A 27,280-nucleotide genomic window follows, 5' to 3' on the forward strand; every position below is an offset into this window, starting at 1 on the left:
ATAAATAAATGCAAACGTAATTTAGTGCGTGATAATCTTTAACTTTACTTATACTTGATTCTCTTTTGATACTGAAAGGCACACCAAATGCGTCTGGGGTTGATTCTAATGTTTCTTTTATGTTGTTTACGCTCTATTCAACTTCTCACCCCGAATCGTTAAATATTTGTATAAGAGCTGAGAAGTTGAGAGCAAAAGAAGATTGTACAGCATTCACGCTTTTCACATGAAGTACTTATTCTGCTTCTGAAGGGCAAGCACAAATCAAAGAATAGGGAATATACTTTTTAAACCTGGCCAACTTTAGTTACATCTCTTCTACTGAGTCGAACATTTGGGACACAGTCGTTTTGTGCGTGCAACACGACTTCAAACAGTATTTAGGTCTAAGTTGCGTTTAAATAGATTTAATTGACTTAAGTTTTTTATTGAAAATATATGAATTCACGGGAAAAAATTATGAAAATTGATTCTAGCTTGCACGGCAATTTTTTAAAAAGACTAACCATATATCAATACAGTGCAATTTTTTCAATAATTTCAGGACAATTAGTTATAACATATTTCATTTTAATAATGCATTTCTTATATTCGATAATGTATTTAATACTGACCACGAACTAATAGGCCTTGCGTCACTGTGCGACGTCGAACATGTATGACAGCGAAGTTTTCGAACCGAACCGAACCGAACGCGGAATAAACTCATTCTCATTCTCTTTGGTTAGTTAAACAAATTCTGTCGACAAAGGCGGTTGACTTTGGTTGTAAGCTGTTTCTCTGTGCTCAGTCGGGTGTAAAGTTCTTAATATTTATTTAATTGCAGACCCAAATTGTTTATATTCACCAGAAATCGTCTCAACTAAAACGAGAACAACATGTGCAAGTGTCTGGCCGGAAACGTAGCCTGCTGGTAAGTTCTAATAATTAGATTAGCATTGTGGGGCTGTAGCATCTTGTAAGTTGGTGATGAGTGAGTTCTTCAAGTGTAAGAAGTCATCTATAAGTAGGGAAGCATTGGGTTTTGGCCCATGAATTATAAGTAGTTCGCGAACTGTGAGTAAGACGGCAAAAACGATAAGAAAGTGTGCAACCACCTGATAGCTCGGTTCCCATTACTTACATACATACTTAAATGTGCGTATAACTCCCATGAAAACATTTGTTCTCGCAGAAAGCTCTCCCAAGGGAGCTGTTTTAGCTATACTATTTATATACTACATGGCGGCGTAATGAGAGCATTGTAATTTTAAAGCGGAAGCCGAATTTAGAGAAAACTGGAAATCCCCTGTGCGAATTCTCGCTTGCAACTCTTATACATACAGGTTTTCATATCGCAACTGAACAATAAACAATGAGGAGAGCAGGTAAACAAACCGCACGAGAATCTGTACTCAGATCCATTCGGTTATTCTACCTGAAAGTATCAGTATCCACTTTCGATGGTGTATCATCATCGCATCCATACAAACAAACATTCAGATGGCAGAATGAATTACTTAATTGTCCATGGTTCTATACGCACATTGCTGTGAAATATATGTGTACATGACATGCAACATGGTATCCACAGAAGACTACTTATTATTATTCCAGCTCACGCTTCCTAAGGCACTCGTTTATATGTTTGCACATATTCGAGTATGTATGTAGATTTGTTCATATTCGCGTACACTGGCCAGAAATGAAGACACGCGTTTGGCGTATCTATGAGATAGAAACAAAAAAATGTGGTCATGTCGAGCACTTCGTACTACTACTGTGCGACGCATTAGTTTCCTTTATGTACCATCTGGCACCAGAAAGTCCTGGCTCCATCGAGGCGCGACGGAATTATTCCTTAAACACATATCTACCCTCAGGAATCTCCATATCCCGCCCCATTTGGTTTTAGCCAACAAACGGCAGCTCGGCGCCGGTTTCGCATTTCCGCTGGAATGCCAGCTCTTGGCCCTCAAAACGTAGTTGTTTACGTTAACTCGCTGATGGGGTGGAAATTTATCTACTAGCGTAATTTGGGGTGCATTTTTATTGGACAACTTATCATGCGTAATTAATTCGAAAGTATTGCATCATTGCTATGAGAAAGAGACTATTTCCCACCCTTTGGAGCTAATGAGTACAGTTGTAATGACTATACCCCCCATAAGTACATTATGATAAGCAATTTAAAAAATGAATAACTTTGTATTCTTAACATTTCTAGCTGCTTCAACTGTGCACTTAGTGTGCTAATCTCAATCATCAGTGGATTTCTGGTGATCGCCATTGTGGTTGGATTAGCCGTCTATTTCATTGCCTACTACGAAAAGGAGGATGATGTTACCAGGCTCACCAACAAAGTAACTGACAATATCCAGTCGGGATATGACAAAATCAAAGATGCCCTAAGCAAATAAAATCAACTATGGTAAGAAGATAACAAACTGAAATAGAAACCTAAAGAAATATCATTGAACTATAATTTCAGATTAGTACACAATGAAAAATGTTCCAGGCTTTGCATAATTCCATTCATCCAGATTAATTGCCACCAATTTACAGACACAAACACCGCTGGAGCCTTTTAGAAGAGTATAATTGTTAAACTGTTTCAGTATCAGTACAAATAAATATTACAACACCTTCTAAATATTATTGTGAATCTCCAGCTAATGCAAAAGATGTTTTAACGCAAAGGATTTTATATATAAATATTTATGATGTTCAAACACAGATTAAATTACTTTAAAAAATGAAATAAAAATAAAAGGTTTTGAAACTAATATATAAATTCTACAACATTATATTTTTTCGAAAAGGGGTATTAATGCAAAAAAAATGTTTTCCATTGCTTAAGTACAGTGAAATTCAGTAGTAATGACGAAATTGTTCCTTCAATGGTCCGACATATCAGAGCTTACATATGTATATAAATTTGCACCCATTTTATCGTTATGGTTTGTTTACATAAAACTATTTCAGAAATTCCCATTTATTCACGTTGATGATTATCCATGATGATTGCGAAATGTAGCAACCGGAAGTGAACTAAGAACTCCGAAATTTCAAGTCTAATGCTAATCCGACTGAAAAGAAATACGTACGACTATAAGGAGGAACAAAAAAAAGGCGCAGCGCAAAGAGTAAAAATTAGTTAAATCACACTGGCGTAAATATCCATACTTTCCAATGTGCAAGTACCATGGCCCTGCAATACGGATGATGTCCCTCCGCCCAGCGTCCAATGCCCAATAAAATCGATACATTCAGAACCATTTCGAAGCCATCGACTCGATGAACTTCTACCAGGCTCCCATAAAGTTCAGACGTGCTGCCAATCGTTCGACAACTTCGATTGGATCCAAATCAGCCCCTTCATCGCTCCGAAATGGTAACCCACCACGATGGAGGAGTGGGAAATCCACCATGGTGGAGCGGTGGGCACTCAACATGCAGGGGAAATCTCAAATATGGGCGCTCATCACAGGGCAGTTACTTTTCTCCGAGAAGTCTGGCAACGCCAAAAGTAAGCGGTCCAATTAGAACTACAAGGATATATGTATGAATCACATCAGAAAATATAGGCAATTTCCTATCGAAACGGTTTTTGTTTAAATTAGGGAACATTTTTAAATTAAGAGTGTGACCGAGGTAATCAAGTGCATTATTCTTTGGAAAGCGCTTGAGTTTGTTATGCATCCATAAAATGGGCAACAAATTCTAGTACTGGAAGCAATGTAAACAAACTTTGGAATGGACGGATCTGAAACAGCTCCGAATGACGATTATGAGCACCAAGATGAGCTCGAATACATATTGGAATCTGTGCTAATGCCCAGCGATGACAGTGAAGAATTCAAATGTTTGGCGGACGACTACAATTCCGTTCTTTTGAACCACTGCCCCTGCATAGGAGCCTGCGAAAACAGCAAAGTCTGCCCACATGGAGGTCAATACGAGTTCACAGGAGATGGCAGCGAATTAATTCTTCGTAAATCCGCAAATCCTGTCATCGAGTGCAATAACTTATGCAAATGCTGTAGAAACACCTGCTGCAATCGTCTTGTGTACTTAGGCCCAAGAAAACATTTGGAGATATTCGATTCGCCTGCATACGGATCCAAAGGATTACGGACTACTGTGAAAATTCCAAAAGGAGGATATATCTGCGAGTATGCTGGAGAACTTTTAACGGTGCCCGAGGCAAAAAGACGCTTGCAGGCTAATGAAAAACTCGGCCTGATGAACTATGTCCTGGTTCTTAATGAATACACTAGCGATAAGATGCAACAGGTGACCATCGTGGACCCATCAAGACGTGGAAACATCGGACGCTACCTGAATCACAGCTGCGAACCGAACTGCCATATAGCAGCTGTGCGAATAGACTGTCCCATACCAAAAATAGGCGAGTTTTATTGCTGATTCTGATCTGACTTCTCTCGTCATGTGTAATTTTTAGGTATTTTCGCAGCAAGGGATATTGCGGCCATGGAGGAGTTATGCTTTCATTATGGCGGAGAAGAGCAGTATAAAAAGTTGACAGGTGGAAAGACTTGCCTTTGCGGTGCTTCCAAATGCACGGGTTTCATGCCAAATACTAAAATAGAGGGTTAAATAAATTATTATTATTGTTTATGTAAGTAAAAGTAAAAACTTGCCACTCAGAGTTTGTTCTGCACTTGGTTTTCCAGTGGAGGTAGTTTTTCGTAAATCCATTGCTGCAGATCCGTGATGGAGGCAGTTTTCAGTTCGTGCATGGTGTTCCTCAACGGATGAAATGTGCCCTTGACACCCAGCTTTGTAAGGTTCTCGAAGGTTTCCAGACCCCAGTCCTTAGGCACCAGAGTATCCCGTTCCCCGTGATACATTCGCAGCTCGGGAAGAGACTCCGCTGTGCCGTTTTCCAGGGAGTCATAGACAACTGAGGCGCGGTTCAGGAACGAGGAGTGTGCGAATACGCCGGCCAAACTGCGTCTCAAATGGTAGCCCGTGTGCAGGGCCAAAGCGCCGCCCATAGAGAATCCGCCCACAATGATCCTGTTCAGCGGAATTCCACTGGCCACCTCCTCGTCGATCAGGTGGTTGACCGAGTCATAGCACTGGGACATACTTTTCTTGCTTTCCGACGCGGCAATGCTTATGGACTTGCGGTCGAACCACACGTTGGATAGCTCCCCGTCCAGCGGCGTGTACTTCTGTTTGGGAGCCGTGGGGTAAAGGATCTTTATGTGCGGGTATTCCAGATTCCGACCGATCAGGAAGCGCACCCATTCCATTACATTGGGACCGGTGTCGCCGGATCCATGGAAGAATATCACGGAGGCGGTGTGTTTGCCTGTGGCATTGACCGTTGTCAGGGCTGGCTTCATCTTTAATTCACCTTTGATCAACTAAATATATTGCACTATTGGAATAACATCAAAGGGCGGCAGTGTGACCAGCGGATATGACGAAAACAGCTGACGGACAATAGTACTGGCATGGTATTTTGAACCCGAAGTAGCCCATTATATTTTCGTTAGTAAAGTCCAACGGTCACACAGATCCATACGTCTAAATAAACTTTTAAGCAGTAAAGTCAATGAAATAAGTGGAAATAAAACGTGAGTACACTCGAAATAATCGATTTGTGTGCGCCTCCATCGAGATGCACTGCACTTTCCCCGAAACATGCCTTACTTAACTTCATTTTCCACAAAACATGACGCATCTGCGGCTCCATGACTACGCCTTTCCTTTTGTGCCGGAACCACACGCACACACGCTCACCAATCGACGCCAACACGAACACACCACACGCAGAGTGCGAGTAACGGAGAAACAGCAAGGCACGCAGAGGAGCAGCAACTGGACAAGAACAACATGGCCAACATACTGGAGAACCAACTGTTCACGGCGGCCAAAACCATCGAGCAGCAGCTGGACCAGCAGCTCGACCGCCTGGACAACCTCGACTCGGATGACTTGAAGGCCCTGAGGGAACAGCGCCTCCGCGAGATGAAGGACCTGAACAACAAGAAGCAGGAGTGGCTCAGAAACGTAGGTGTTCTCCGCCATAGAGATCTTTGTAGCACTCAACTGTTCAACATTCTTCGAGATTGTTCTCCAAGTGGCATATGACCAAATGGTCTTCGAGATGCGACTTTTAGGACTTCCATAACACTTACTTCGCCTAGTTAACTTTTAAGTAATCACAGAGTATTAAAATTAATCCATAGGCCAGTTTTAAGTAATGATATTTAGACTATATAAATGTTATTTTACTGACTCCAAATGCAATTACGTACATATATGTTTACTTTTCATGTAACATACCTACACTTGTCGGAGCCTTATTAAGAGAATTAATTGTTAGTTGAAATAGGAATAATCGATTCAAAGAAACCCTTGTTAACGGAATACTCTTAATAATCCCCACACTAATTGTTAATCTATTTTAGGGTCATGGCACCTACACCGAGCTGGCCGACGAAAAAGAGTTCTTCGAGATGTCGAAAAAGTCGCCCAACATTGTTTGCCACTTTTACCGCGACAGCACCGAGCGCTGCAAGATCGTGGACATGCACCTGAAGATCCTCGCGGCCAAGCACGTGGAGGCCAAGTTCTGCAAGGTTAATGCCGAAAAGACTCCTTTCCTGACCCAGCGGCTGCGCATCAAGGTGATACCCACCATCGCCCTGGTGAAGGACAGCAAGACCAAGGACTTCATTGTCGGATTCACCGATCTGGGCAACTGCGACGACTTCGCCACCGAGATGCTGGAGTGGCGCATCGCCCACTCGGGGGCCATTGAATACAAGGGTGATCTGATGCAGCCACCAGATGTGAAACGCAAACCATTCATCAACCGCCCACAGAAGACAATACGTGGAGGCTACGACTCGGATGACTCCGATATCGATCTGGATGACTAACTACGGGCAGTCTATCCCACACTCTCGATAACCCCAGCTCCAGCTTTAGTTCCACACTCCCACACAAGACACACTCAAAAGCGATGGAGAAACAAAAATGGACACACACAAATCAAAACCTAGCACATGGATCTAAACCAATTAGGCATACTCTAGCGTTATTTATTTAATTATACGATTCCGATCCCTCTGCTACGATCCCAGCTACGGTTCCCATCGTCACATAGTATAAGTGGCTAATTCAGTTGCCTTTTCCCCGATTATGTGCTTTAATATCTATCAGTTCAATCAGCTGCCTCGAAGGCTGAGCCACTCTAGCGAGCTTAAGCGTACTCAAAATTTGATCTTTATGGTATTTGCAATTCCAAATGAATGTGCACCCTTCACGTATATATGTTAAGTTGAACATAGTTTTACAAACCGCCCTCGCCAATGAAAACGGTGTAACGTAACGTAATGAAAACGTAAATCAAGAAAATAACAAACAGCATAAAAGACAAGCAACATAATATCTGGAATATATATTTCTAAATTTTCGATAAAAAGTGTAATGCATTTCCTACAGTAGAGGTAACTAACACATATGTACAAGTTTTTTATATTTATTTTTGTAATTCTACAAAGCATCAAAGGAAATCAACGATTAAATTGCATGTTCAAAACAAAGCAAACGTACTTAATTGCAAGCGTCTTGGCAATTGGTTGTAAAGATAAGTGGTTCCCATGCAGGTATTTTGCATTTCATATCGTATTCTTGGTAAGCTTGTATTTAAATCAACTAGCGAAAAGCTATATTTTATTAAAAGATGGCTTTTAAAATAATTGCACTTAAAAAACTGCTGCATTGCAATGTATTTAAAAGTACAGGAAGAATCTAAAGATTACTGTGCGACTCTTTAATTATCAGCTTTCTTCGAGAATTAAAGATATCCGACATTATAAAACATTTATAGGAAAACACAAAACAGAGCATTTATGGAATAGAGATCTTAAAATAATAGTTTTAAGTGATGGTATTTTCCTGAACAGCTGATCCTGATATTCGAAAAATCCTCCCTTAAAACAAGGGTTGCCAGCCCTGCCGCAGACGAATAACGGAATGGCCGCCAATGATAAAAAGGGACGCCAACTGAAGCAATTTACCTGAAATGACGCCGTAATCCCGGTAATTGCAGCTTGCTCGCCATAAAACTAAGGTCCAGACTAGCGTCAAAAATCGGGGCAGAAACTTTTACCTGCCAGGTGCCTAAAATCCCTATAAAGGATACGAAATTCGAATTACCATCATTGGTGTTGTGGAACTCGAAGTGTACAGAAGTGATCGAAATGGTTCTCGCTCCCGAGGTTCGAAGTATTGTCAGGGCCCTGAAGGGGTCGAACAGCTGTGAGGAGATAGCCCAGATCCTGGAGTGCGACGTGGAGAGCGTGGCGAGCTGCATCCGCGAGTGTGAGCTGCTCGAGGGCAAGACAGCCACGCTGAGATTGCCGCAGAGGCCGAAAGCAACAGCGCCTGTGGCGGTTGTTCAGGAGGAGGAGAAGAGGCGCGAGGTGGGCCGACCCAAGGTCCTGGAGAACCGGCAAATGGTCGAGCAAATGCTTAGCGATAACCCGCACTACACCTCCATCGATGTGCAGCGGGAGTTGGCCCGACTCGGCATTGAGGTCAGCCGCCGGACGTTGCAGCGCAGAATCAGCGAGATTCGTTCCAAAGGCGCAAGGCAATCGAGGGGATGCCCACAGCCACAAGAGCCCAACACTTTCGGACTCAGTGAGGAGGCGAAAAGAAAGAGATTGGCCTGGGCCACCGCCCACCAGGATTGGACAGTGCGCGACTGGCGCAACATCTTCAACATGGACGATCTTAAGTTCGTCGATGAATCAACGCCGCCAAAGGAGATCTTCCTTGACTCGCTGATGGGACCAGAGGGCAGCGTCTGCAATGACCTCAATCTCCTCGAGCAATTGATGGCCATCATCCAGCCGAGGATCCAGAATCAGGCGCCCAAGAACGTCAGCGAGTTCCGTGCTGTCTTGTACGACGTCTGGCACAGCGACCAGGATATGGTGGACAAAATTGAGATGCTCTACGAGTCGATGACGTGGCGGGTGTCAGCGGTCCTCCGTAATGGCGGGGATCAGACCGAGTTCTGCTAGCCAAGCTGTGTGTTCAAATCGCACTCTGATTCTTGAATGTCGTATTGAAAATAACGACATTCATTATCATGTTTAATTGCATATATTATTAAGTTTGTGGTGGCCATAATATGTACATGGTACGCTCTGATTAAATTCGCTGCTTAGGATTAATTTCATTACATTTTTTGAAACAGTTGTAAAATCATTTACATTTTAATAAAGTGTAAAACAATATTAAAACAACGACGTTTCACTGGATAACTTCGGAATTATTTCTTATAAATAACTTTGTTGCCCAATTTTCTTTACAACATTCAAATCCATTTGAATCAAAATCGTGTGATGGTATTTTAAAAATGTATTACAATTTTATCCGATAAATGAACACTTTTACATCATTAGAGTATGATGTTAATTTGTCTCCTGAATTGCTTTTGGCTTCTTCGAAATCGACCATACATATTGCAATACAACAACAATAGAATAGACTACTCCAATAACTATAAAATAAAAGGCGTAGACTGCAAACTGCTGAAAAACATTCAAGTTTAGATTGGCCTTTTCCGAGACAACGACAAATGTGAGGATGCACTGCAGGATGAGTCCAACGAACGTGTTGAAGCCAAAAACTAGAGCGAAGCTATCCTCCTCCAAGCTGCTGGCCAACTCCGAGCTATGAAAGATAAGGTGGTTTTCTAGGTTACATCTATTCGAGCAAGAAGTAAGGATTCCTTACCTGGCCACGGTTATGGTGAAGGCAAACAGGCCTCCATACAGCACATAGCCTAGATAGGACAGATATATATCATTGGTCCAGCAGGAGAGCAGCACACAACCCCCTTCAAGGATCGACAGCAGTGCCATCGAGAGCAGGCTGCTCCTGGTGCTCAGACGTCCGGCATGGAAGTATCCGGCGAGGAGGGCGAACACAGCACTCAAAAGGGTCAGGGCCACGTCCACAGCTCCATTCCAAGCTATCTGTTGGGGAAATCTCAAGGATTAGAAGGCCATTGAACATTGAAAAGCACTCACTGTTGGTTCGTTCGCGAAGGACTTCCAGACAACCTGCATATAGGTGGTGATTTGCAGAAAGCCAGCCAAACTGATGGCATACCAAAGGCTCCATTGTATCACCAAAGGATTGGTGTAGGCACTACGGAAGTGGGACCAAAGGAGCTGCCACGCTGGTACCTTCTTTTCCTGGCCCGCTTCCGCACTGGTTTGCTCCGAGCCCCTCTCCAGGTTACCACCCTCCGATTTGGTGCCACCTTCTATGGCCTCGCTTCGATTGTGAAAGTATAAACTCTTCTCCACCTTTGGCAAAAAGAATGCCCAGAGCAGCGCTGCAACTTGAGCTGTGGGAAAGTGGGATCATTAGTTAACTGACTATAAAATCACTTTGATGGCTGGGGAACCCACAGCTGACGGAGATGTAAAACAGTTGCTTGTAGTTCATCCACTTCATGCCAATCACCAGTTGCGCCAGAATTCCGGCCACCAGCTTGCCCACGAACATGGCTGCCCGGGTATGCGAGGTCACCCTGGGGTAGTACTGTTTGTCCACCTTGGCGTATATGTACGAGTAGTAGGCCACCTCGCCCGCCTGGTAGAAGCCATAGAAAACCTCCACCGCCTGCAGGCCGCCCAAAGTGGTGGTCCAGATCAGAGTGCCCCAGATGCAGATGCCCGTAATGGCATTTGCGATGATCACGGGCTTGTATCTGCAAGGCAAACAGAGGGTTATGGTGGCCCATAAAGATTGCATTCATGCATGGCCAGTGTACCTCAGCAGGTCCGTAATGAGGAAGACAAAGATTAGGAGCGCCAGGTAGGAGTATGTACCCACGGGGTAGACGGATCGGTTCACCTCGTCCTGGGTGACGTGATACCACTCGCCCATCAGGATTTCCGCGTGGTATGGCTCCGAGGGTCGAAGTTCCCGGAGAAACCCGAATGTGCATAGCAAGCACGATATCTTCAGCCAAGACTCCATGCCGTCACGGCTGTTGGCTTGAATCTAATCGCGATCTTAATGCCAACCAGCTATCCCACTGGGTATACCCGTATGTATGTCTGGCAGCGTGGAGCTTCGAGCAGCTATTATAATAATTGCACATTCTTCCAAGGGGTTAGCAGGCTAGTGCCGAGTATAGAGATTTACCTTCGACGTTTGTAATCAGCGCTGGGCCATTCGCGATTTACGATCCAAGTGCTCTCCGATTTTGTGCAGGCCAGCGGTGCGGAGAGGTAATGGAATATCCGGGAAGTTTCCGCTTACACCAGGCATGGTCGCGATCGCGATTAACTTGCTCTCGCCTGATGCGGTTGCCACTCCAAGGTGGCCATACAAATTATCAACTAATTAGCCCATTAGCAGGGCACTTAAATGGATCTTGCACTGAATTTCTCAGAGTCTTAGACACTTGTTTTTTAATGTTTCTGTAATCTATTAATGCAAAGTATCAACACTGATAAGTTAATAATCAGCGATAGCCTTTTTATAAGTGCGAAAGAAATTGTTCCGGGTATAGTAACAACAGTGAGGGGATTCCAATCATAAACAAATGTGGTTTCAGAATGATTAAAGTCTACTCCAATTTCTGTCATATTTGGCTCTGGACAAATATGATTCATTATAGGTATTAAAATTAATAGGGTTGCTATTTACTTGATTACTTTCCTATCAGTAATCAGCTCTTTTCTATACATTAAGCGAAATTAGTTCGGTAATCGTCAGATAATATTAAAGAAATCCACTTTATTCCTGCACACTTGGGACTGATTGTGCGCTCCATAAATGGAAATCTCCACTAAATACTAAGAATCGCCAAAAAATTTCTGATAAAAAGACGGCCTATTTATTCTGGGAATACAATCGACCATCGCACGAATACATCACGCTTAGGAACAAGACTTTCTCTAAGTAACGAGTTGTGTTTGCCAACATGGGACTTTAAGTACTGTCTAAATGCTTCGGGACTCAATCCACAGAATTTTCCAGCTTTTCAATGTCGGTGTCGCGGCACATAAAGTATTCAATCAGCACGGAAATCAGATACAAGACGCCTGCGCCAATAAAGTAAAACGCATACGCCGTGTACTGGCCAACGGGATCGAGCTCAAAGCCAGTGTCCGTGACAAAGATCATGGTTAGAAGCGACTGGAAAATGAGGGCCACGAAGGTGTTTACGCCAAAGACTAGTCCGAAGCTTTCTTCCTCCAGATTTCTGGCCACCTCAGCACTGCAACGATTTATAGACAGTTAAAATGCATATGAGTAGCTGTGAAAATCATGAGGCTTACCTCGCCACCGTGATGGTAAAGCCGTAGAGGGCGCCGAAAAGCACGAATCCCGCATACGACCAGTAGATGTCGTGTGTCCAGCAACAGATCAGCACACATCCGCCCTCCACGGCGGACAAAAGGGCCAGGATCAGAAGAGATGTTCGTGGTCTGAGCTTTCCAGTGTGCAGATAACCTGCGGCCAAAGCACAGAGAGCAGCCAGAGCTGTGAGGACGGCGTCAACAGCGCCGTTCCATGCAATCAGAGGTTCCGGTTCGATCACTTTCCACAGAACCTGAACGTAGTAAGTGACCTGCAGGTAACCAGCCAGTCCGATTGCGTACCACAGACTCCACTGAACGACTCGCGGATTGGTGTATGCGTTGCGGAAGTGAAGCCACAGGAGGCCCAGTGCCCCGGGCTGCTTCGGAACACTCTCCTGTCGCCGATCCACCACTTCCGGGCTTCCCTCCCCGGGCAGCTCGGTCTGCGGTTCCGTAATGGCCAACTGCTCCCGATGGAAGTAAAGACTCCTGTCCACGCCGGGCAGGCAAAAGGCCCAAAGCATGGCTATAATCTGAGCTGTATCAGCAAAAGCATGATAAATAATGGTAATGTTGGGCTAGATTTGTACGTACTGCCCAGCGTTATATAGTTCAGCTGCTTGTAGTTCATCAGCTCCAGATTGAGCATCAGTTGGGAGGTGATGCCGGACAGCAGTTTGCCCGCAAACATTGCCGCTCGGGTGTGGGAGGTCACTCTGGGATAGTACTTCTTGTCCACTTTGGCATAGATGTACGTATAGTAGGCCACCTCGGCGGCCATATAGGTGCCGTAGAAGAACTCTAGGATCTGCAGCGACAGCACGCTGGTGGTCCAGATGAGCATGCTCCATATTATCACACCTGTGGCTCCAATAGTAATGATCAGCGGCTTGTATCTAAAACATAAGACAATACATTTTGAAGTAAATACATTTAGTATTAAATCGAGCCTGTTTATGTTCGCAAAGCCATTAAATTGCCCTATCAAATTCAGTTTGCTGAATCACAATCAAATTTTGACAAGCGAAGGGAAAAATTTGACTTTGGAGTAGGTCACATAATGGTTCAAATATGATGACTCTGGATTACAAACATTTTTTTTTAATTATCATAAATTACTTTTTTTTTTCTTTAAAATCTTAAAAAAAAAAAAAAAATTACAGTAAAAAGTCTGTTTTAATTAAATACATTTTTCGTGCAACTGGAAATGTATATAATGTTCAGCGCATAGTTACCTGAGGAAATCTGTTATCAGGAAGACAAAGACCAACTGCACCAGATAGGAATAGGTGCCCACTGGGTAAACATCGTGCGTTAGCTGGAATGACAGGAAATGTGATGTTATACTCGTATTGAATGAGTACTTGGTGGGCTGGCACTCACCTGCTGCTCCGTGATATTCCGCCAGGGACCCAACAGGTACTCCGTGACGTAGGGCTCCGATGGACGGATCTCGCGGATGCAGCCGAAGACGCAGAGGAGGCAGGAGATCTTTAGCCACTCCTTCATTTTCAAAATATCGCAACGGTCACTGACGTAACGTGCGCTACGCAACTCTTACGTGAAGCGCTCGAATGGGATGCCGTTAGCTGGGCTTTTCTGCATCTGGACAGGTGAAGCTCATATAGGCTTCATACTGCCTAGATTCACGGGCAATCTGGTGTATCAGGCCATGGTCGTCGGCGTCGTCGTCGGGTGCTGCAATCTAATCTCTTCGCGTTGAGAATCCGAAATTATCACTTTGAAGTGCACGATTTGTATTTATAAAGAAATCGCTGTTAGATAATTGCGAATTTACAATGCAGCCTATCACAGTTGCTTCGCTGGTTTGAAAGTCACATACAAACAATCGCCTGTAGAACGCACATGTGGGTGGTTCGGTCCGAAAGTTCTCCAGTCACCCTACACACGTGTCGCACTACCAAAACCAAATGATCGCACACACTCAGTGCATTCGCTGTTATCGATTTGTCGCCAGCACATCACTTTAAACATTGAAATTTGCTGCAATTAAAATCAATTGGCTTCCGAGCCATAAATAAATTCGATTTCATGTTGTTGCGTCGCCGGTCGTTACGTCACGTCAACAACAACTGCAGCATCTGTTTTGCGCAAACAACGAAAGCCAACTGAAATGGTTGGCAACGCGGCTCCGCTGTTCCGTTCTCACCTGGTCACCACTTACAGCTATGTTCAAATTACTAGTGACGACTGCAAAACCAACACACTTTTTAGCACCAGGTTATTGTAAAAAACACACGTTTATTTAGCGCGCTCAGTTTAAAATTAGTAAGGTGTTGAATGTGTGTTACAGAGTATTCGGTATTTGGGTTTGTATAAATTAACGAACAAATTTCGAATCAAGACATTAGCTATTTACACAAACAGAGGGGCACAGGTAGAATTTGTAGGGGCGATTGACTTGACTACGAGCTAAAATTGGCCACATTTGCGGTTAGAAGTTAGAAAGTACACGTAGAAAAATTCTTAGCAGCAACGACACACTGAGGCTGTGCTCTCTTCCGTTGGCGGCGGTTTTTTTGTTCACCTCTTTCGGTTTCTCTCACTGCTGGGCAATGGGCGCCGCGGTGGGCGTGGCCACGGGCGGGGACGAGGTGGCGGGATCCGCGTTCACGAACTCAATGGAGGCGGAATTGATGCAGTAGCGCTTGCGGGTCGGTTTCGGACCATCCTCGAAGACGTGACCCATGTGGGCGTTGCAGCGGGCGCAGCGGACCTCGGTGCGTATGCGTTCTGGATGTGCGATTAGTAGTAAAATATTGCCCCCTATTTAGTTTGTATTTTGCCATTTCGTGGGATTAATTGGATACGTTTTGATTGTTGTTTTGTTTTGTTTTTTTTTGTGTAGCGCATTTTGTTGACATTTTTTTACAATATTTTTTTTTTTGTATTTATTTTGATCGTTTTGCAAGGTTAATTCAAAGTTTTTCGTTGTAAACAAGTCAAACAGAAATAGAAAATTGATTGCAGAATGGGTGATAAAAGTGAAGCGGAGAAAGAATCACAGAAAAGAGCAAAGTAACGGCAAATAAATGGGAGTGCAAATCAGAGAGCGAAGAAGGAGGTGCGGCAGAGAGAGCGATAAATAACAATGGGTGGCGGGTGAAACAACATGAAATGAAATCACACAAATCGGGTGAAAATAAACGGCGAATCAGAAATATGAATGATTTTCCGAATGATTTGGAGCACATATTATTTTGGTTAATTAGGCATTTGATGGATGTGTCGTTTTTTCGGGTGTTATAATTTCAACGATGAGTTAGGTGTTTTTGTGTTTTTCGTGTTTTTTGTTAGCAAACAAAACCCCCAAATAACGTTTACAGGCGTTGTACATTTAGTTTTGTTTTTTTTTTGTTTTGAAGCGAGTTAAAAAAAGAGAAATAGAAAATATACGAAAATACACATTATTCGGTTTGCTTAAAACACTCTAAATAGTTTATGGATATAATGTTTGTTAAAGTATTCGGGTTATGTTATTTAAATCAAAACCACTGAGCGTGAGTAAAAGGCAAAAAACTGAAGCGTAAAGTCTAAATCATATTTATAACCAAATACAGCACCAGAAAATAAAATACTTATGCGGAAATATTTAAAAATAAAAGCACCACACACACACAGACATACATAGACATAATGGCCCTGGCCCAAAAATAAAGCCAACCGACCTTGATTGATGATCGAAATGAGTATGTGGAGAAAGCTCTATGATCTTGGTAGATTTAAAACCGAAATAGGGGTGAAAATTGCTCTTAACCGAACGGAAATCATATAAACGAAGTAAAGGAACCCTCGTCTGATCCCTAATACATTGTAACCTTGCGCAAACTTAACTTCTTGCTAAGCATGTAAGCTCCTACGAAATGGGTTAGTTTTTATTAACGTACAATATTTTCTATATATACGATGGGAATACTTTTGAGAAGTAGAGTTCTTGTATTCAGTGACTGATTGTAAACCGAAAAGAGTGCATTAACCAAGGAAAAACTGGCGCAACTTATTAAAGTGTCAATGCGATAGCATAGTATAGAGATTTGAAACCGAAACAGACATAGGTGAGGAGGTAAAAGTATATAGGAGATGGAATCTGGGCTGATCTACAATACTAATCTCTCACTCCTCGTTCCGCAATACATATTCAAACATCGTTCTTGTGTATAAGCTATGTGTTTCCTTTTCGTTAAACAGTTTTGCATAGTAAACGCCTATAAAATAGCTAAATATCTTTCTATGCTGGAGACGCAGCTCTCTATAGACGAGGAGTAGGAGTTCCCGCAGGTCTATATGGAACTACTGCTCCGGGTGCAATAGTATTCCTTGTGGTTAGCAGGCAGATCGGTCGGTCATTATTTCTTGGACGAGGCCGTCGGTGGATCCGCCTTCGATGGCGTCGCACTCTTCACGAAATCGATCGACGCGGAGTTGATGCAGAAGCGGCGATGCTTAGGTGGCGGTCCATCGTCGAAGACGTGGCCCATGTGGGCGGAGCATCGGGAGCAGCGCACCTCGGTGCGCACCATGCCTAGCGTTTTCGAAATGACTACTGTTGGTTTAATCGGTTTCAAAAGTGATACTCGTGGGTGATATTCGGGTGGAATCGATATGGAATTAGTTGTATTTCGTGTGTTTTTTAGTTTTGTTTTCGTTTTTTAGAAGGAAAGAAATGTTGAGAAAGTCAGGCGGGATAGAGAGGGGAATAAGAGAACACAATACTCGGTTAGGAATCATTTGTAGTCGCTTCTTCTCGCTCTGTTGCACATTCAGGTGCTGCAACGGCAGCAGGAACACTCACTAGTCACTAGTCACAATCACCGCCACAAGACTAAACACAGTAACACAACAACGGCAAGGCCAACGGCAAAACTACAGTGAACTCTGGGCAATGGAACAGTTTCGGGGTCGGGTTCAGGATCAAGTTCAACACGAAACAAAGCCAAAACGTAACAACAAACAAGGCAACACAAACGGCACAGACTCGAAATGAATAATGCTACTAGGTTTATAATGTTTAATTAAGCTATTAATTAATAAGCCTCTCCTTACAACTTCTTACTCTATGGTTTTATCTCTTTATGATGGCTTTTGCACACTACTATCTTTAAAAATGGAAAAAATCATAAGCACTGCAAGTATTCTATTATTAAATTCATGTAACTATAGGTTATCGTTATCAAGGCTTCGTTATAAACTTGGTATACTTATAAACTTGCTTTACTTGTTGATCGTATGATTGCTCTTATGCACACATGACAACTGGGCATATAAGTCTCTAGTCTGGGATATATTGTCTCCTAAGATAAACGCAAATTAAATTCTCAACTCTTGGGTGCGGCAACAAGACAACAGCAACTCATATAAAAACAGAACTCAAAACGGTTTGCAGCAATAAACAACTAAGAGTGCCGAACAATGTCAGATGGCCAAAAGTGGGCCGCCTGGCCAATACGCACCTGGTATGCTGGCGTCGCGGTGCAGCGTGACCTTGCCCTTGTCAAGGACGTCGTTGAAGGCTGGCCATCCGCATCCCGAGTCGTACTTGGTGTCCGAGCTGAACAGATCCTGGTGGCACACGATGCACTGGTACACGCCCTTCTCGTAGTGCTTGTTGTAGCAACCTGTGGGGATTTGGGATTAGGATTTTGGTTTTCGGTTTTCGAATGTGGTGGTGGAGCAAGGAGTTGTCATGAGTTTAGTCATGATTATGGCCGCATGTTTAGCAAGGAGAGGGCGGACCCACCTGTGAAGGGTCGCTCGGTGCCCGCCTCCTGGGTAACCTGATACTGCACCGGGGTCAGGCGCTTGCGCAGCTCCTCCTTGTTCACCGTAACCTTCTCGCTCTTGTTGTCCATGGCCGCTTGTCCGGAATACCTTTTGGCCGGATTGTCGCTGTCTTGGCGTGAATCTGAAATGCAATACAATACGGTGGTATTTGGTTTGCGGTCGGATTGAGTGTGTGCTCTTCTGTTCGCCAGCAGTTGGGTAATGGAAACTGAGTAGTTGTTGTGGTGGAGACTTCGTCAAGCTTCTGTCATAATCTGCCCCTTATCGTAGGGACTTTCAACTTGGCAAAATCTTGGGCATACTTACTTGCCTATTTAAATGCGGCCATCTTATAGCCAGCCGATAACAAATCTTGCTGGGCGCTATCAGCCATGAGTTGCGGAAAATACTTTCTCGAAACTTATAATCATATTGTTATTTTAAACAAGCGATTTGGGCCATAAACGAGATGAAAATAGCAGGGCTTTATCATCCTGATACTGGCTTCACAATCAATTTATACAATAACAAATTATAAGAAGAAAAGTTTGGCCATTCTACGAAGCCAATTCGATTTGTATTCCCATATTAAACAGAGGCCATAAATAGCATAGAATATATATCGTATATCATATATATCGTTTTCCTAACACAATTTGCTTGTCTTATTTTCCCTATTTTCCCTCTTGAAAATTCGATTCCAAAGTTGTGCATCCAGCGAATTAGTAACACAAATTTGGTATACAAACTTGGCTGCTAATTAATGTAGGTGTAAACAGATTTGTTAAGTGCGGCCATCATCAAATTGTGTGGAGAAACGCATTGGGCCAAAAATAGTTTTATGGCTCTATGGCTTTATGCTGCCAGCCGGCAATCAAACGGAGTGGCGCCCAAAGCAAACGGTGGAAGGAAAAGCCGAAAAGCCGAAAAACGAAAATTGAATTGAATAGGAGGTGGAGGTGGAGCAGTCACCTCCTATTTTCGGTTTTTCCGAGTGCAACAATTGAAAAGGCAGCCAAGTGTGTCGCGGGCAATTGAAGACAATGAATTAATTTCGAGCAAAGTCGCAAAATAGCGCCGCATCTGCGTTCATATGGAATGCAAGTGAATAAAATCAAATCAAATTGTGTCTAAAATTAGCCGTTGGCCAATCGATGAGCATGCCGTATACTATAGTTTGCTTCAGAGGGCGCGACACACCGCACCCAACACAGGTAGTTGAAGCTATACCTGGCTTTTCTCCCAGTGCAACTCACCTGCGAAAAAGCGCTGAATGGCGAAATTTCGAGTGCGCCGCAGTGCGTGGCGAGCAGAAAGTGCAAACATTTTGCGGCTAATTTCGGTTGACAACTGCACTTGCCACTGCCTGGTTATTCAATCAGCACAACAGCGAGGGGCGAAAATGGTGGAAAAGTCAATGTTTTGTACACTGCGCCCACGCGAACTAATATTTATGCAATTCGCGTTGCCACTTCCGTCTTCATTTCCCACATTTTCCGTATTTATCGTTCTATTTTCGAGCGCTTTTCTGCTTTTGAGTACTTTGCGATTTACGCCTCGGCGAGGAGAAAGCGCAGCGCAGAGAAAGTCGCAACTCAATTAGGGAAAATGCGCTCACAATTGTGCTTCAATGTCACCAGCAGAGAACAACAAAAAACACTTCATTTTCCCACACTTAAATGTTGCGTCCTTGGGCTTTCCATCCGCTGGTAAACTACTCACCTGCTGAATAGCGCTCGAAATGGTGCTGCTGCTATTTTTGGCCTTTTGTTTATGAGTGCGCCAAACGCGGGCGAAAACAAGCGTGCGTCGCAATGTTACGCAGCGGCGGAAAATTAAAAACTAATACAAAAAAAGCTGCTTGGGAAAACAGCTGCACGCGTTGAAAATCAAACACCTGGCTGCTCGCGTTGCCAATCGAACGGGGAATGGTCGTTGCGGATTGTGGGCAACAATGCAGTACGGTCACGCGAACAGCTGACAGCTGACTGCTGGCCGCGCTGCCAACCGCTGCCCAAGTGCGCTGAATGTCTGGCAACGCCGGCCACTTTGTTATTTTTTGTGGCTCCATAAAATTCGCTTATCAGTAAAAAAAAACTTTAGCAAGTGGTTTAATTACACAAAATCGCTTCGGGGAAGCACCTCAATTGGACTGCCGACTACTGCCGCACTTGTCGGAAGCTTGCAAAACAGCAAACAAAACAGAGCAGGCCACAGAACAGACCACACGCAAAGAGGGCGTCAACAAAGAAAAAAAAAAGAAATAAGAAAACTGTGGGGGAGGAAACCTGGGAAAAAAGCCCAGGAAAACGATACTCATCCAGATACTCGACTGAAAACCCGACTTCCACATTCGCGCGGCCATGAGCAACCACAGATACCATCAGGGGGGCAACTACATGCACCCCCGGATCTCATCCTATCCGCACCACTTCAGCTACGTTTCCTCGTGCGTCAAGTACATGATCTTCCTGCTGAACTTCCTCTTTTGGCTGTTCGGCGGCCTGCTCCTGGGCATTGGCGTATACGCCTTCATGGACAAGCTGAAGGACGGCTATAGCTGGCTGCGCTTGGACACCGTCTACGATGTGATCTTCAACATCTCCCTGGTGATGATCATTGCCGGAGTCATCGTCTTCACGGTCAGCTTCGCCGGCTGTTTGGGGGCGCTGCGCGAGAACACCTGGCTGCTAAAGCTGTACTCCATGTGCCTGCTTCTCTTCTTCATACTCGAGATGTCGCTGGCCATCATCTGCTTCGTTTTTCCGCAGTACATGAACTCGTTCCTTGAGTACCAGTTCACGGACAAAATCATCCACTCGTACCGCGACGACTCTGACCTGCAGAACTTCATCGACTTTGCCCAGAAGGAGTTTAAGTGCTGCGGCCTGAGCAACGCCGGCTACCAGGATTGGAGTAAGTAGTTGATTCTTAAGCCACAAACGATTTCGGTAACATATGCACATGGCTAAACTCGAAACTAAAAGTATACGTGATATATATGTTCAATTACTTTATAAATATTATATCTATAAATATATATTATATTATATATAATATATTATATATAATGTATATATTATTATATATATTATATATAATGTATATATTATTATATAGCTATAGCTAATATAGTCAAATATATATATTATATTTATAAATATTATAAATATCCTTCTCCGTATAAACGCACAGGCAAGAACGAGTACTTTAACTGCTCATCGCCGTCAGTGGAGAAGTGTGGAGTGCCCTACAGCTGCTGCATCAATGCCACCGACATCAGCTCCGGCCTGGTGAACATCATGTGTGGGTATGGCGTGCAGGCGAACTCAGTGGCCGCCGCCAGCAAGCGCATCTGGACCAGCGGCTGCATTGAGATCGTGCGCGTATGGGTCGAGAGGAATTTGTATGTGATTGCCGGCGTTGCCCTGGGCATAGCCCTGTTGCAGTTGTTCGTAATCTATCTGGCCAAGACCCTGGAGGGACAGATCGACCTGCAGAAGTCGCGCTGGTCGTGAGTGCAATGCCACCATCCGTACCTTTACGGATATCCGCCCTGCGAAGATGACCCGTATTACAATTCGCGGATGTGAGGCGGACTTTTTTGGTCCTGCCCGTGCTCAAATAGTTTCAAACCGAATCCCACGCCTAGAATAATCCATAGCTCCCTATATACAATCTCTTGTGTTTTCGATAAATTTAAGTTTTAATGTCCCAAAACAATAGTTTCTCAATAGTATCACGCTCTCCTAGGCTTAAGAAAACGTATTAATACTCCTTTGTGTTCATAAAGTGAAGCGCAGTATGTTTTTAACGTCAGCGTATTCGTAGTCACAAGTAAAGTCGAACAAATCTAAAGTTTTACTCACATATGTATGCAATATCAGACTATTTAAAAGACACTTGTATATAAGCTAGCAAGTTCCATAAGAAATATGCATTTCAAATGAGATATATATGTAACGACAAAACCAAAACTGCATGCATGTTTGTTAGATTCAACAACATACTAGACATATTAGCATTTTTAAGTATCTGTGCGCGTGTTTGTCTGCAAACCTTGTTGTAGTGCGTATTTAAATACAGACATTCTAAACGTGTAACCACGACTTTTCGGAGCAGTCAACTAAGTTTGGGTCATCAGATAGCTTTATCAATCTTTACCAAATTTGCGAAATACTACTATTACGTATTAAGTAACCGCAATCTGGAACAATTCAAAGTGGTTGAACTTTGAGCCTCAGTGGGCCAGCGCAGATAAGCAAATCCGAGCAATTATGAGGAGTAAACGCGAGCGGGGCAGTAATCCGACCCCCAATGAAGATAGTCCCACATATACACTGGGTGTTTAATTTTCTACGCAATCGCATGCAATTGCCAACTCGTATAAAAAGTGAAAAGAAAGCCATTGTTATCTCATGCTTAGTACTTGATAATGGATCGGATGCTCTCGCCCTTGTGCATCAGGTCGAATGCCTCGTTGATCTGCGACAGCGGCATCTCGTGGGTGATGAACTCGTCCACCAGCAGATCCTTCTTCAGGTAGTCCTCCACCAATTTGGGCACATCCGAAACGGAGCGCCAGCCTCCAAAGGCGGAACCCTTCCATACGCGACCAACGACCAGCTGGAAGGGCCGGGTGGAGATCTCCTGGCCAGCACCGGCGACTCCGATCACCACCGAGGTGCCCCAACCCTTGTGCGTGGCCTCCAAAGCGGAGCGCATGGTGTTCACATTGCCAATGCATTCGAAGGTGTAATCGAATCCACCATCGGTCAAGTCCATCAGGTAGTTCTGGATCAGACCCTTGTCGGCCACATCCTTGGGGTTGACAAAATCGGTGAACCCAAACTTCTTGGCCAGCTCAAACTTGTCGGGATTGATGTCGATGCCGTAGATCTTTCCGGCGCCAGCCTTTTTGCAGCCCAAACCCACGGCCAAGCCCACGGCTCCCAAGCCCCAAACAGCACAGGTGCTACCACGTTCCACCTGCAATGAGGCGTTGGTAAGTCAGTGATGTGGAGAAAGTTCCACGAACCCACCTTGGCAGTGTTAAGGGCGGCACCATAGCCTGTAGAAATGCCGCAGCCCAGCAGGCAGACCTTCTCCAGCGGCGCCTTCTCGTTGATCTTCGTCAGCGAAATGTCGGCCACCACGGTGTACTCTGCGAAGGTCGAGGTGCCCATGAAGTGGAACAACTGCTGTCCTTTGCAGCTGAGACGGGAGGTGCCCTCGGGCATGACTCCAGCTCCCTGGGTAAGTCGGATCTTTTGGCAGAGATTCGTCTTGCCGCTCTTGCAGAACTTGCACTCGTTGCACTGGGGGATGTAGAGAGCGATGACATGGTCGCCCGCCTTGAAGTTGGTCACGCCCTCGCCGACGCTCTCCACGATTCCGGCGCCCTCGTGGCCCAGGACCACTGGGAACAGGCCCTCCGGATCGGCGCCGCTCAGGGTGAAGGCGTCTGTGTGGCAGACACCCGTGGCCGTGATCTTGATTCGCACCTTTTGGAGTCATGCATCATGGTAATTAGTTAAACCTTTTACATCCGTCATAATCCCCAGTGGACTAACCTCGTGAGCCTTGGGCGGCGCCACCTCGATATCCTCGATGACCAGCGGCTTCTTGGCCTCCCAAGCGACGGCGGCCTTGCATGTGATTACCTGCGTTTCATATTGACAGCCAGGGTGTGTTCCTGCTAATTAATATTCCAGTTGCTGCACTCACCTTGCCCTCGGTAGCAGACATCTCTGTAGTATAGTTCAGTGGAAAGTTTGGCGACAAGATCCAATTGGCGAATGGAGAACGAACGGAGAACGAATGGTGATAAGGAAGAGGAGGCGGGAAAAGGCCGGTCGGCGCAGTGTGACCAGACAACGATCGATAGAAAATCTTAAAAGCTCACCTGGACTGCGAACTATCTCTTTGGTTTATGCCGCAGCAATTTTTGATCGATTAACCATACTTTTCTGAAACATAACTTTAAATATATAATTAAAAAAGTTTAATTTATTTATTAAAAAATAAAACTGTTTTTAAAATATGTTACATAAATTTATATTGAAATAAAATAAGCATCAGGATCAGTTTGTACGTTTTGGTCACACCTGACTTGTGCATTTACAATCGCAGCCAACTTTGCTCTGCTCAAGTCAGCTGTTGGAAGTAGACTGTCCTTAAACCGTTACAAGATCTGAAAAACAAAAGCTACTCACAAACAAACTGAAAATAATGTTACGTGGCAATTTGTGCATTTATAAGTACTAAAATAGCCTAAAAATACTAATTAAGCTGTTGCTACAGCTGAAATCACTGCATTTCAAAAGTTAAACATGCCGCCCGCGCAGGCGCCAAATTTCTTGTAAACATTGCCGCCCAACCCAAAATGCAACAACAGCAGCCCCCCAAAAACGCCAATGAACGCAAAATCAGCACAAGGACGTGCCAGCCAGCCAGGAAAAATCGATAACAACACAGCCGCGGAGCGACAAAGGCCGGAAGTGCACTTTTTGCATTACTGGGCGTTAAGTAACGTCACGGCGAACGAAAAAATTAGTCCGTTAGCGAGGAAAGTGATGTAGGTTTTTGCGCCAGGAGCAAGTAGAAAATCCGGAAAATGGTGGGCAAGGGCTCCAGCGGCCTGGGCGGAGACACCAGCACGGGCAGCAAGGAACGCCCTGTTTTCATTCCGCCCCGGAAACGTCAACAAACCAAGTCCGAGGCCAAAAAGCAGAACTATGTGGATCACATCGTCAGTGTGCAGGTGAATATAATACAATTATGGCCCAAAAGAACAAAAATGTGCTGCGATAATCATCTACGTATGTTCTACGTCTTGTCTGCACAACAACGCTATAGTTAAGCTCCATATTTGGCTTATTTTTAGGGCATCTCTAGGCAATATAAATCCTTGACAGAGATAGGAGTGATTTATTATTGATGAGCAATATCGAAATCATTACGACATATAAAAGTTATTGAGTTCGTGTTGTGCTTATAGTATTGATAAACTTCTTTATTGCTTTTCCTGCAGCAAAATCGGCCCAAGTTATCGCCCTCCAATCCGGGACTTGAGGAGGAGCTCCGCAAGTCCAAGCTGATCATCAAGAACAAGCAGCCGCTGCCGCAGCTGCCGGGAGAGCTGGGAGTGCCCAGTGCCCACGACACCCTGGCTAGTACCCACTCGGCCAGCTCCACGCAGCACAGCCAGAAGTCAGCCAGATCGAACAGCAATCTCAACGAGCTGCAGAACTTCGAATCCATATCGCAAGGCACCAAGTCCACGTCGCAGCGGCATGAGAGCAGCACGGTGACGCCCAGCAGCTGCTATTCGGAGAGCAGCCTGGACGCCAAGTTGAGCAAGTCGCAGGACTGCCTAAGCAACCGGTCGTCCTCCAAGAAGCGGGTCAACATACGGACAACCGATCTGCCCGGCCAGGGGCGAAATCAGCGCTCCTCACCGGAGATAGCCAACTACGAGGATCTGGAGTCCGGCGAAACGAGTGTCCTGAACAACTACGATCAAAGTCTAGAGCGGGGCTATCAGGCGCGCAAGGAGGGCGGCGGCAACTACCTGACCATGACGGGCACCATCAAGCGGGGTCGCAAAAAGGGCCAGTCCGTGGATCTACAGATCAACATCAGTCGCGAGGAGCTGGAGCAGCTGAATGCCCATGCGATGGCCAGCGATGCCAAGAAGGGTGGCAATTTGTGCTGCACCTGCAGCTGTGGCACCGGTCTACACATTCTGCTCATCTCGCTGTTTTGCCTGCCGTTTGTGACCGTCGTTTCGGCGGTGTACTCATTCTACATTGGAACACTCACCTGGTACAATATGTTCAACTATTACTGCGAGGAGCGGACGTACCTGCACAAGATCCTGGTGACGCCGCTGCTGTTCGTGATCTATCCGCTGGCCATCGTGCTGTGCACCTTCGGCCTGGGAATCTACTCGGGATTGCGGCAGTTGAGTTTGCAGTACAGCAGTTGGGTGAACGACATCACGGATATCGAGAAGGGATTCTATGGCTGGTTGTGCGGATTCCTGCGAATGCCCGACTGCAGTCCCTACGAGGTGGTCATCCTGACCGACATTTGTGTGGCGCCGCAGGATCCTCAGCGGCTGCACATCAACAAACCGCGCCAGGAACTATCCATGTAGGATGTTAGATGTGAGGACCTGGTTCCTGGTTCCAGTTTCGTTTCGACCATAAGTGTGATATAAAAAAAACGTAATTACATACGCAGATCGACACATTAAGTTTCCTTTGGCCAAATTTGTTCCTTTCAACTTGACATCATCGCATGTCTCTGCAATTGCAGCTTTAGTGAACGGATATACAATATATATATATACATGGATATCAAAGCCACAACATACATAATCCAAGCCCTAGAAAGTCTTAAGTTACTAGAGATCTAACACTCGCACAGCGTCTATAATGCAAGGAAAACTTCTAAATAGCTCGGTAGTCCGAAACTGATATAATCTTGCAAGTGTCAGCCAAAACTAATAATTGCTCAATATTTAGAGGTTGAAATTCGTTTTTTGTCTGATTCCCTCTGATGGGAAGCCCCAGTAACCAAATTATTGTACTTTTCCAATTAGTTTGCTACATCAAATCCATCCACTCTAATTTATGACAATTTGCAAGGTTATCAAATAAAAAAAAAGACAGTAAACTGTTGTAGTTGGGCACTAGCCTGCAAACGTGAAACTCAGCTTTCCTTTCTATAACTCAAAGCCAAATTTAAAACTGTTTAAGGAACGTATAGCATTTACAGAATATGATGCATTTATCTTCAAAACGAACTAAAACCAAATAAAGCAGCCACTTAAAATGCGCAGTTGACGTGATGGGAACTTTTTCTTAGTTTTAAGCAAACATTTTTTATTTCTACGTCAATAAAAAAGCCGCAGCAATGCCACACGGACATTTATACACATACTTATATAAGCGAAAACGTTTTTAAAATAGAAATTCTATATGTTAAGAACCCGAATATCAAACACTTATTGAAATGAATATATTAGCCAGAGAAATAAAGCCAATAAAAGCATATAGCAAACATAAGCAAACTGGTTAATCTTATTGCGTTCTTAAGTGGGAAAAGCTACAGATTCTCTTATTTGCATA

At 44.4% G+C, this 27,280-nt stretch overlaps 11 protein-coding genes across 17 annotated transcripts; 6 read left to right on the top strand and 5 right to left on the bottom strand.

The window, feature by feature from the left end:
• The first annotated feature begins 702 nt into the window (after window positions 1-702).
• Window positions 703-2,681, top strand: LOC6551946 (protein midgut expression 1). The gene is made up of 4 exons (XM_001980598.3): window positions 703-767; window positions 827-913; window positions 2,207-2,410; window positions 2,471-2,681. Exons 2-3 carry the CDS (start codon window positions 879-881, stop codon window positions 2,397-2,399), a joined length of 228 nt encoding a protein of 75 aa, XP_001980634.1. The 5' UTR covers window positions 703-767; window positions 827-878; the 3' UTR covers window positions 2,400-2,410; window positions 2,471-2,681.
• Window positions 2,682-3,628: 947 nt separating this feature from the next.
• On the top strand, window positions 3,629-4,635 carry LOC6551945 (histone-lysine N-methyltransferase SETMAR). The gene is made up of 2 exons (XM_001980597.3): window positions 3,629-4,390; window positions 4,445-4,635. Exons 1-2 carry the CDS (start codon window positions 3,736-3,738, stop codon window positions 4,597-4,599), a joined length of 810 nt encoding a protein of 269 aa, XP_001980633.2. The 5' UTR covers window positions 3,629-3,735; the 3' UTR covers window positions 4,600-4,635.
• LOC6551944 (lysophospholipase-like protein 1) lies at window positions 4,396-5,448 on the bottom strand. The gene is made up of 2 exons (XM_001980596.3): window positions 4,644-5,448; window positions 4,396-4,582 (listed from the first exon to the last, which is right to left on the bottom strand). Exon 1 carries the CDS (start codon window positions 5,352-5,354, stop codon window positions 4,647-4,649), a length of 708 nt encoding a protein of 235 aa, XP_001980632.1. The 5' UTR covers window positions 5,355-5,448; the 3' UTR covers window positions 4,396-4,582; window positions 4,644-4,646.
• Window positions 5,449-5,458: 10 nt separating this feature from the next.
• On the top strand, window positions 5,459-8,213 carry LOC6551943 (thioredoxin domain-containing protein 9). Its single transcript, XM_001980595.3, has 3 exons — window positions 5,459-5,588; window positions 5,788-6,024; window positions 6,426-8,213. The coding sequence occupies exons 2-3, from the start codon at window positions 5,848-5,850 to the stop codon at window positions 6,897-6,899; spliced, it is 651 nt and encodes a 216-aa protein (XP_001980631.1). The 5' UTR covers window positions 5,459-5,588; window positions 5,788-5,847; the 3' UTR covers window positions 6,900-8,213.
• Window positions 8,010-9,264, top strand: LOC6551942. Its single transcript, XM_001980594.3, has one exon. It carries the CDS (start codon window positions 8,226-8,228, stop codon window positions 9,051-9,053), a length of 828 nt encoding a protein of 275 aa, XP_001980630.1. The 5' UTR covers window positions 8,010-8,225; the 3' UTR covers window positions 9,054-9,264.
• Window positions 9,265-9,381: 117 nt separating this feature from the next.
• On the bottom strand, window positions 9,382-11,834 carry LOC6551941 (thiamine transporter 1). The gene is made up of 5 exons (XM_001980593.3): window positions 10,820-11,834; window positions 10,455-10,756; window positions 10,068-10,390; window positions 9,772-10,013; window positions 9,382-9,708 (listed from the first exon to the last, which is right to left on the bottom strand). The coding sequence occupies exons 1-5, from the start codon at window positions 11,026-11,028 to the stop codon at window positions 9,447-9,449; spliced, it is 1,338 nt and encodes a 445-aa protein (XP_001980629.1). The 5' UTR covers window positions 11,029-11,834; the 3' UTR covers window positions 9,382-9,446.
• A 36-nt stretch (window positions 11,835-11,870) lies between these two features.
• On the bottom strand, window positions 11,871-14,519 carry LOC6551940 (thiamine transporter 1). Its single transcript, XM_001980592.3, has 5 exons — window positions 13,746-14,519; window positions 13,598-13,680; window positions 12,957-13,258; window positions 12,339-12,900; window positions 11,871-12,277 (listed from the first exon to the last, which is right to left on the bottom strand). The coding sequence occupies exons 1-5, from the start codon at window positions 13,869-13,871 to the stop codon at window positions 12,016-12,018; spliced, it is 1,335 nt and encodes a 444-aa protein (XP_001980628.1). The 5' UTR covers window positions 13,872-14,519; the 3' UTR covers window positions 11,871-12,015.
• An 85-nt stretch (window positions 14,520-14,604) lies between these two features.
• On the bottom strand, window positions 14,605-20,095 carry LOC6551939 (methionine-R-sulfoxide reductase B1). Of its 7 annotated transcripts, none has more exons than XM_015154441.2 (4): window positions 19,866-20,095; window positions 18,121-18,285; window positions 17,834-17,998; window positions 14,605-15,116 (listed from the first exon to the last, which is right to left on the bottom strand). In XM_015154441.2, exons 2-4 carry the CDS (start codon window positions 18,230-18,232, stop codon window positions 14,926-14,928), a joined length of 468 nt encoding a protein of 155 aa, XP_015009927.1. In that variant the 5' UTR covers window positions 18,233-18,285; window positions 19,866-20,095; the 3' UTR covers window positions 14,605-14,925. The 7 variants fall into 7 exon arrangements, with proteins under 7 accessions (XP_015009927.1, XP_015009930.1, XP_001980627.2 ...); XM_015154444.2 differs by having other exon boundaries at window positions 14,605-15,149; XM_001980591.3 differs by lacking the exon at window positions 19,866-20,095 and adding an exon at window positions 19,400-19,849 and having other exon boundaries at window positions 14,605-15,149.
• Window positions 20,096-20,155: 60 nt separating this feature from the next.
• On the top strand, window positions 20,156-22,243 carry LOC6551928 (tetraspanin-33). Its single transcript, XM_001980590.3, has 2 exons — window positions 20,156-21,059; window positions 21,339-22,243. Exons 1-2 carry the CDS (start codon window positions 20,507-20,509, stop codon window positions 21,659-21,661), a joined length of 876 nt encoding a protein of 291 aa, XP_001980626.1. The 5' UTR covers window positions 20,156-20,506; the 3' UTR covers window positions 21,662-22,243.
• Window positions 22,244-22,477: 234 nt separating this feature from the next.
• LOC6551927 (alcohol dehydrogenase class-3) lies at window positions 22,478-24,024 on the bottom strand. Its single transcript, XM_001980589.3, has 4 exons — window positions 23,871-24,024; window positions 23,717-23,806; window positions 23,186-23,647; window positions 22,478-23,132 (listed from the first exon to the last, which is right to left on the bottom strand). The coding sequence occupies exons 1-4, from the start codon at window positions 23,889-23,891 to the stop codon at window positions 22,566-22,568; spliced, it is 1,140 nt and encodes a 379-aa protein (XP_001980625.1). The 5' UTR covers window positions 23,892-24,024; the 3' UTR covers window positions 22,478-22,565.
• Window positions 24,025-24,246: 222 nt separating this feature from the next.
• Window positions 24,247-27,251, top strand: LOC6551926. The gene is made up of 2 exons (XM_001980588.3): window positions 24,247-24,906; window positions 25,177-27,251. The coding sequence occupies exons 1-2, from the start codon at window positions 24,760-24,762 to the stop codon at window positions 26,302-26,304; spliced, it is 1,275 nt and encodes a 424-aa protein (XP_001980624.1). The 5' UTR covers window positions 24,247-24,759; the 3' UTR covers window positions 26,305-27,251.
• Window positions 27,252-27,280: the final 29 nt, after the last annotated feature.

This window comes from Drosophila erecta, unplaced genomic scaffold (assembly GCF_003286155.1).
Source record: "Drosophila erecta strain 14021-0224.00,06,07 unplaced genomic scaffold, DereRS2 tig00000000-arrow-pilon, whole genome shotgun sequence".
Lineage (NCBI taxonomy): Eukaryota > Metazoa > Arthropoda > Insecta > Diptera > Drosophilidae > Drosophila > Drosophila erecta.

Coding starts and splice junctions, on each gene's coding strand:
- LOC6551946 (XM_001980598.3), top strand. CDS start 879: ATGTGCAAGTGTCTGGCCGGAAACGTAGCCTGCTG. Junction 914..2,206: donor GCCGGAAACGTAGCCTGCTG/GTAAGTTCTAAT, acceptor TAACATTTCTAG/CTGCTTCAACTGTGCACTTA.
- LOC6551945 (XM_001980597.3), top strand. CDS start 3,736: ATGGACGGATCTGAAACAGCTCCGAATGACGATTATGAGCACCAAGAT. Junction 4,391..4,444: donor CTGTCCCATACCAAAAATAG/GCGAGTTTTATT, acceptor TGTAATTTTTAG/GTATTTTCGCAGCAAGGGAT.
- LOC6551944 (XM_001980596.3), bottom strand. CDS start 5,354: ATGAAGCCAGCCCTGACAACGGTCAATGCCACAGGCAAACACACCGCC.
- LOC6551943 (XM_001980595.3), top strand. CDS start 5,848: ATGGCCAACATACTGGAGAACCAACTGTTCACGGCGGCCAAAACCATC. Junction 6,025..6,425: donor AGCAGGAGTGGCTCAGAAAC/GTAGGTGTTCTC, acceptor AATCTATTTTAG/GGTCATGGCACCTACACCGA.
- LOC6551942 (XM_001980594.3), top strand. CDS start 8,226: ATGGTTCTCGCTCCCGAGGTTCGAAGTATTGTCAGGGCCCTGAAGGGG.
- LOC6551941 (XM_001980593.3), bottom strand. CDS start 11,028: ATGGAGTCTTGGCTGAAGATATCGTGCTTGCTATGCACATTCGGGTTT. Junction 10,757..10,819: donor CTCATTACGGACCTGCTGAG/GTACACTGGCCA, acceptor TTTGCCTTGCAG/ATACAAGCCCGTGATCATCG. Junction 10,014..10,067: donor CCTTCGCGAACGAACCAACA/GTGAGTGCTTTT, acceptor TTTCCCCAACAG/ATAGCTTGGAATGGAGCTGT.
- LOC6551940 (XM_001980592.3), bottom strand. CDS start 13,871: ATGAAGGAGTGGCTAAAGATCTCCTGCCTCCTCTGCGTCTTCGGCTGC. Junction 13,681..13,745: donor GGAATATCACGGAGCAGCAG/GTGAGTGCCAGC, acceptor CTGTCATTCCAG/CTAACGCACGATGTTTACCC. Junction 13,259..13,597: donor CTGATAACAGATTTCCTCAG/GTAACTATGCGC, acceptor CTTATGTTTTAG/ATACAAGCCGCTGATCATTA.
- LOC6551939 (XM_001980591.3), bottom strand. CDS start 19,469: ATGTTTGCACTTTCTGCTCGCCACGCACTGCGGCGCACTCGAAATTTC. Junction 18,286..19,399: donor CATTCAGCGCTTTTTCGCAG/GTGAGTTGCACT, acceptor ATTGCATTTCAG/ATTCACGCCAAGACAGCGAC. Junction 15,150..17,833: donor CCGCGACGCCAGCATACCAG/GTGCGTATTGGC, acceptor CAAACTAAATAG/GGGGCAATATTTTACTACTA.
- LOC6551928 (XM_001980590.3), top strand. CDS start 20,507: ATGAGCAACCACAGATACCATCAGGGGGGCAACTACATGCACCCCCGG. Junction 21,060..21,338: donor CGCCGGCTACCAGGATTGGA/GTAAGTAGTTGA, acceptor ATAAACGCACAG/GCAAGAACGAGTACTTTAAC.
- LOC6551927 (XM_001980589.3), bottom strand. CDS start 23,891: ATGTCTGCTACCGAGGGCAAG. Junction 23,648..23,716: donor CGCCGCCCAAGGCTCACGAG/GTTAGTCCACTG, acceptor TGACTCCAAAAG/GTGCGAATCAAGATCACGGC. Junction 23,133..23,185: donor CCGCCCTTAACACTGCCAAG/GTGGGTTCGTGG, acceptor GCCTCATTGCAG/GTGGAACGTGGTAGCACCTG.
- LOC6551926 (XM_001980588.3), top strand. CDS start 24,760: ATGGTGGGCAAGGGCTCCAGCGGCCTGGGCGGAGACACCAGCACGGGC. Junction 24,907..25,176: donor ATCACATCGTCAGTGTGCAG/GTGAATATAATA, acceptor CTTTTCCTGCAG/CAAAATCGGCCCAAGTTATC.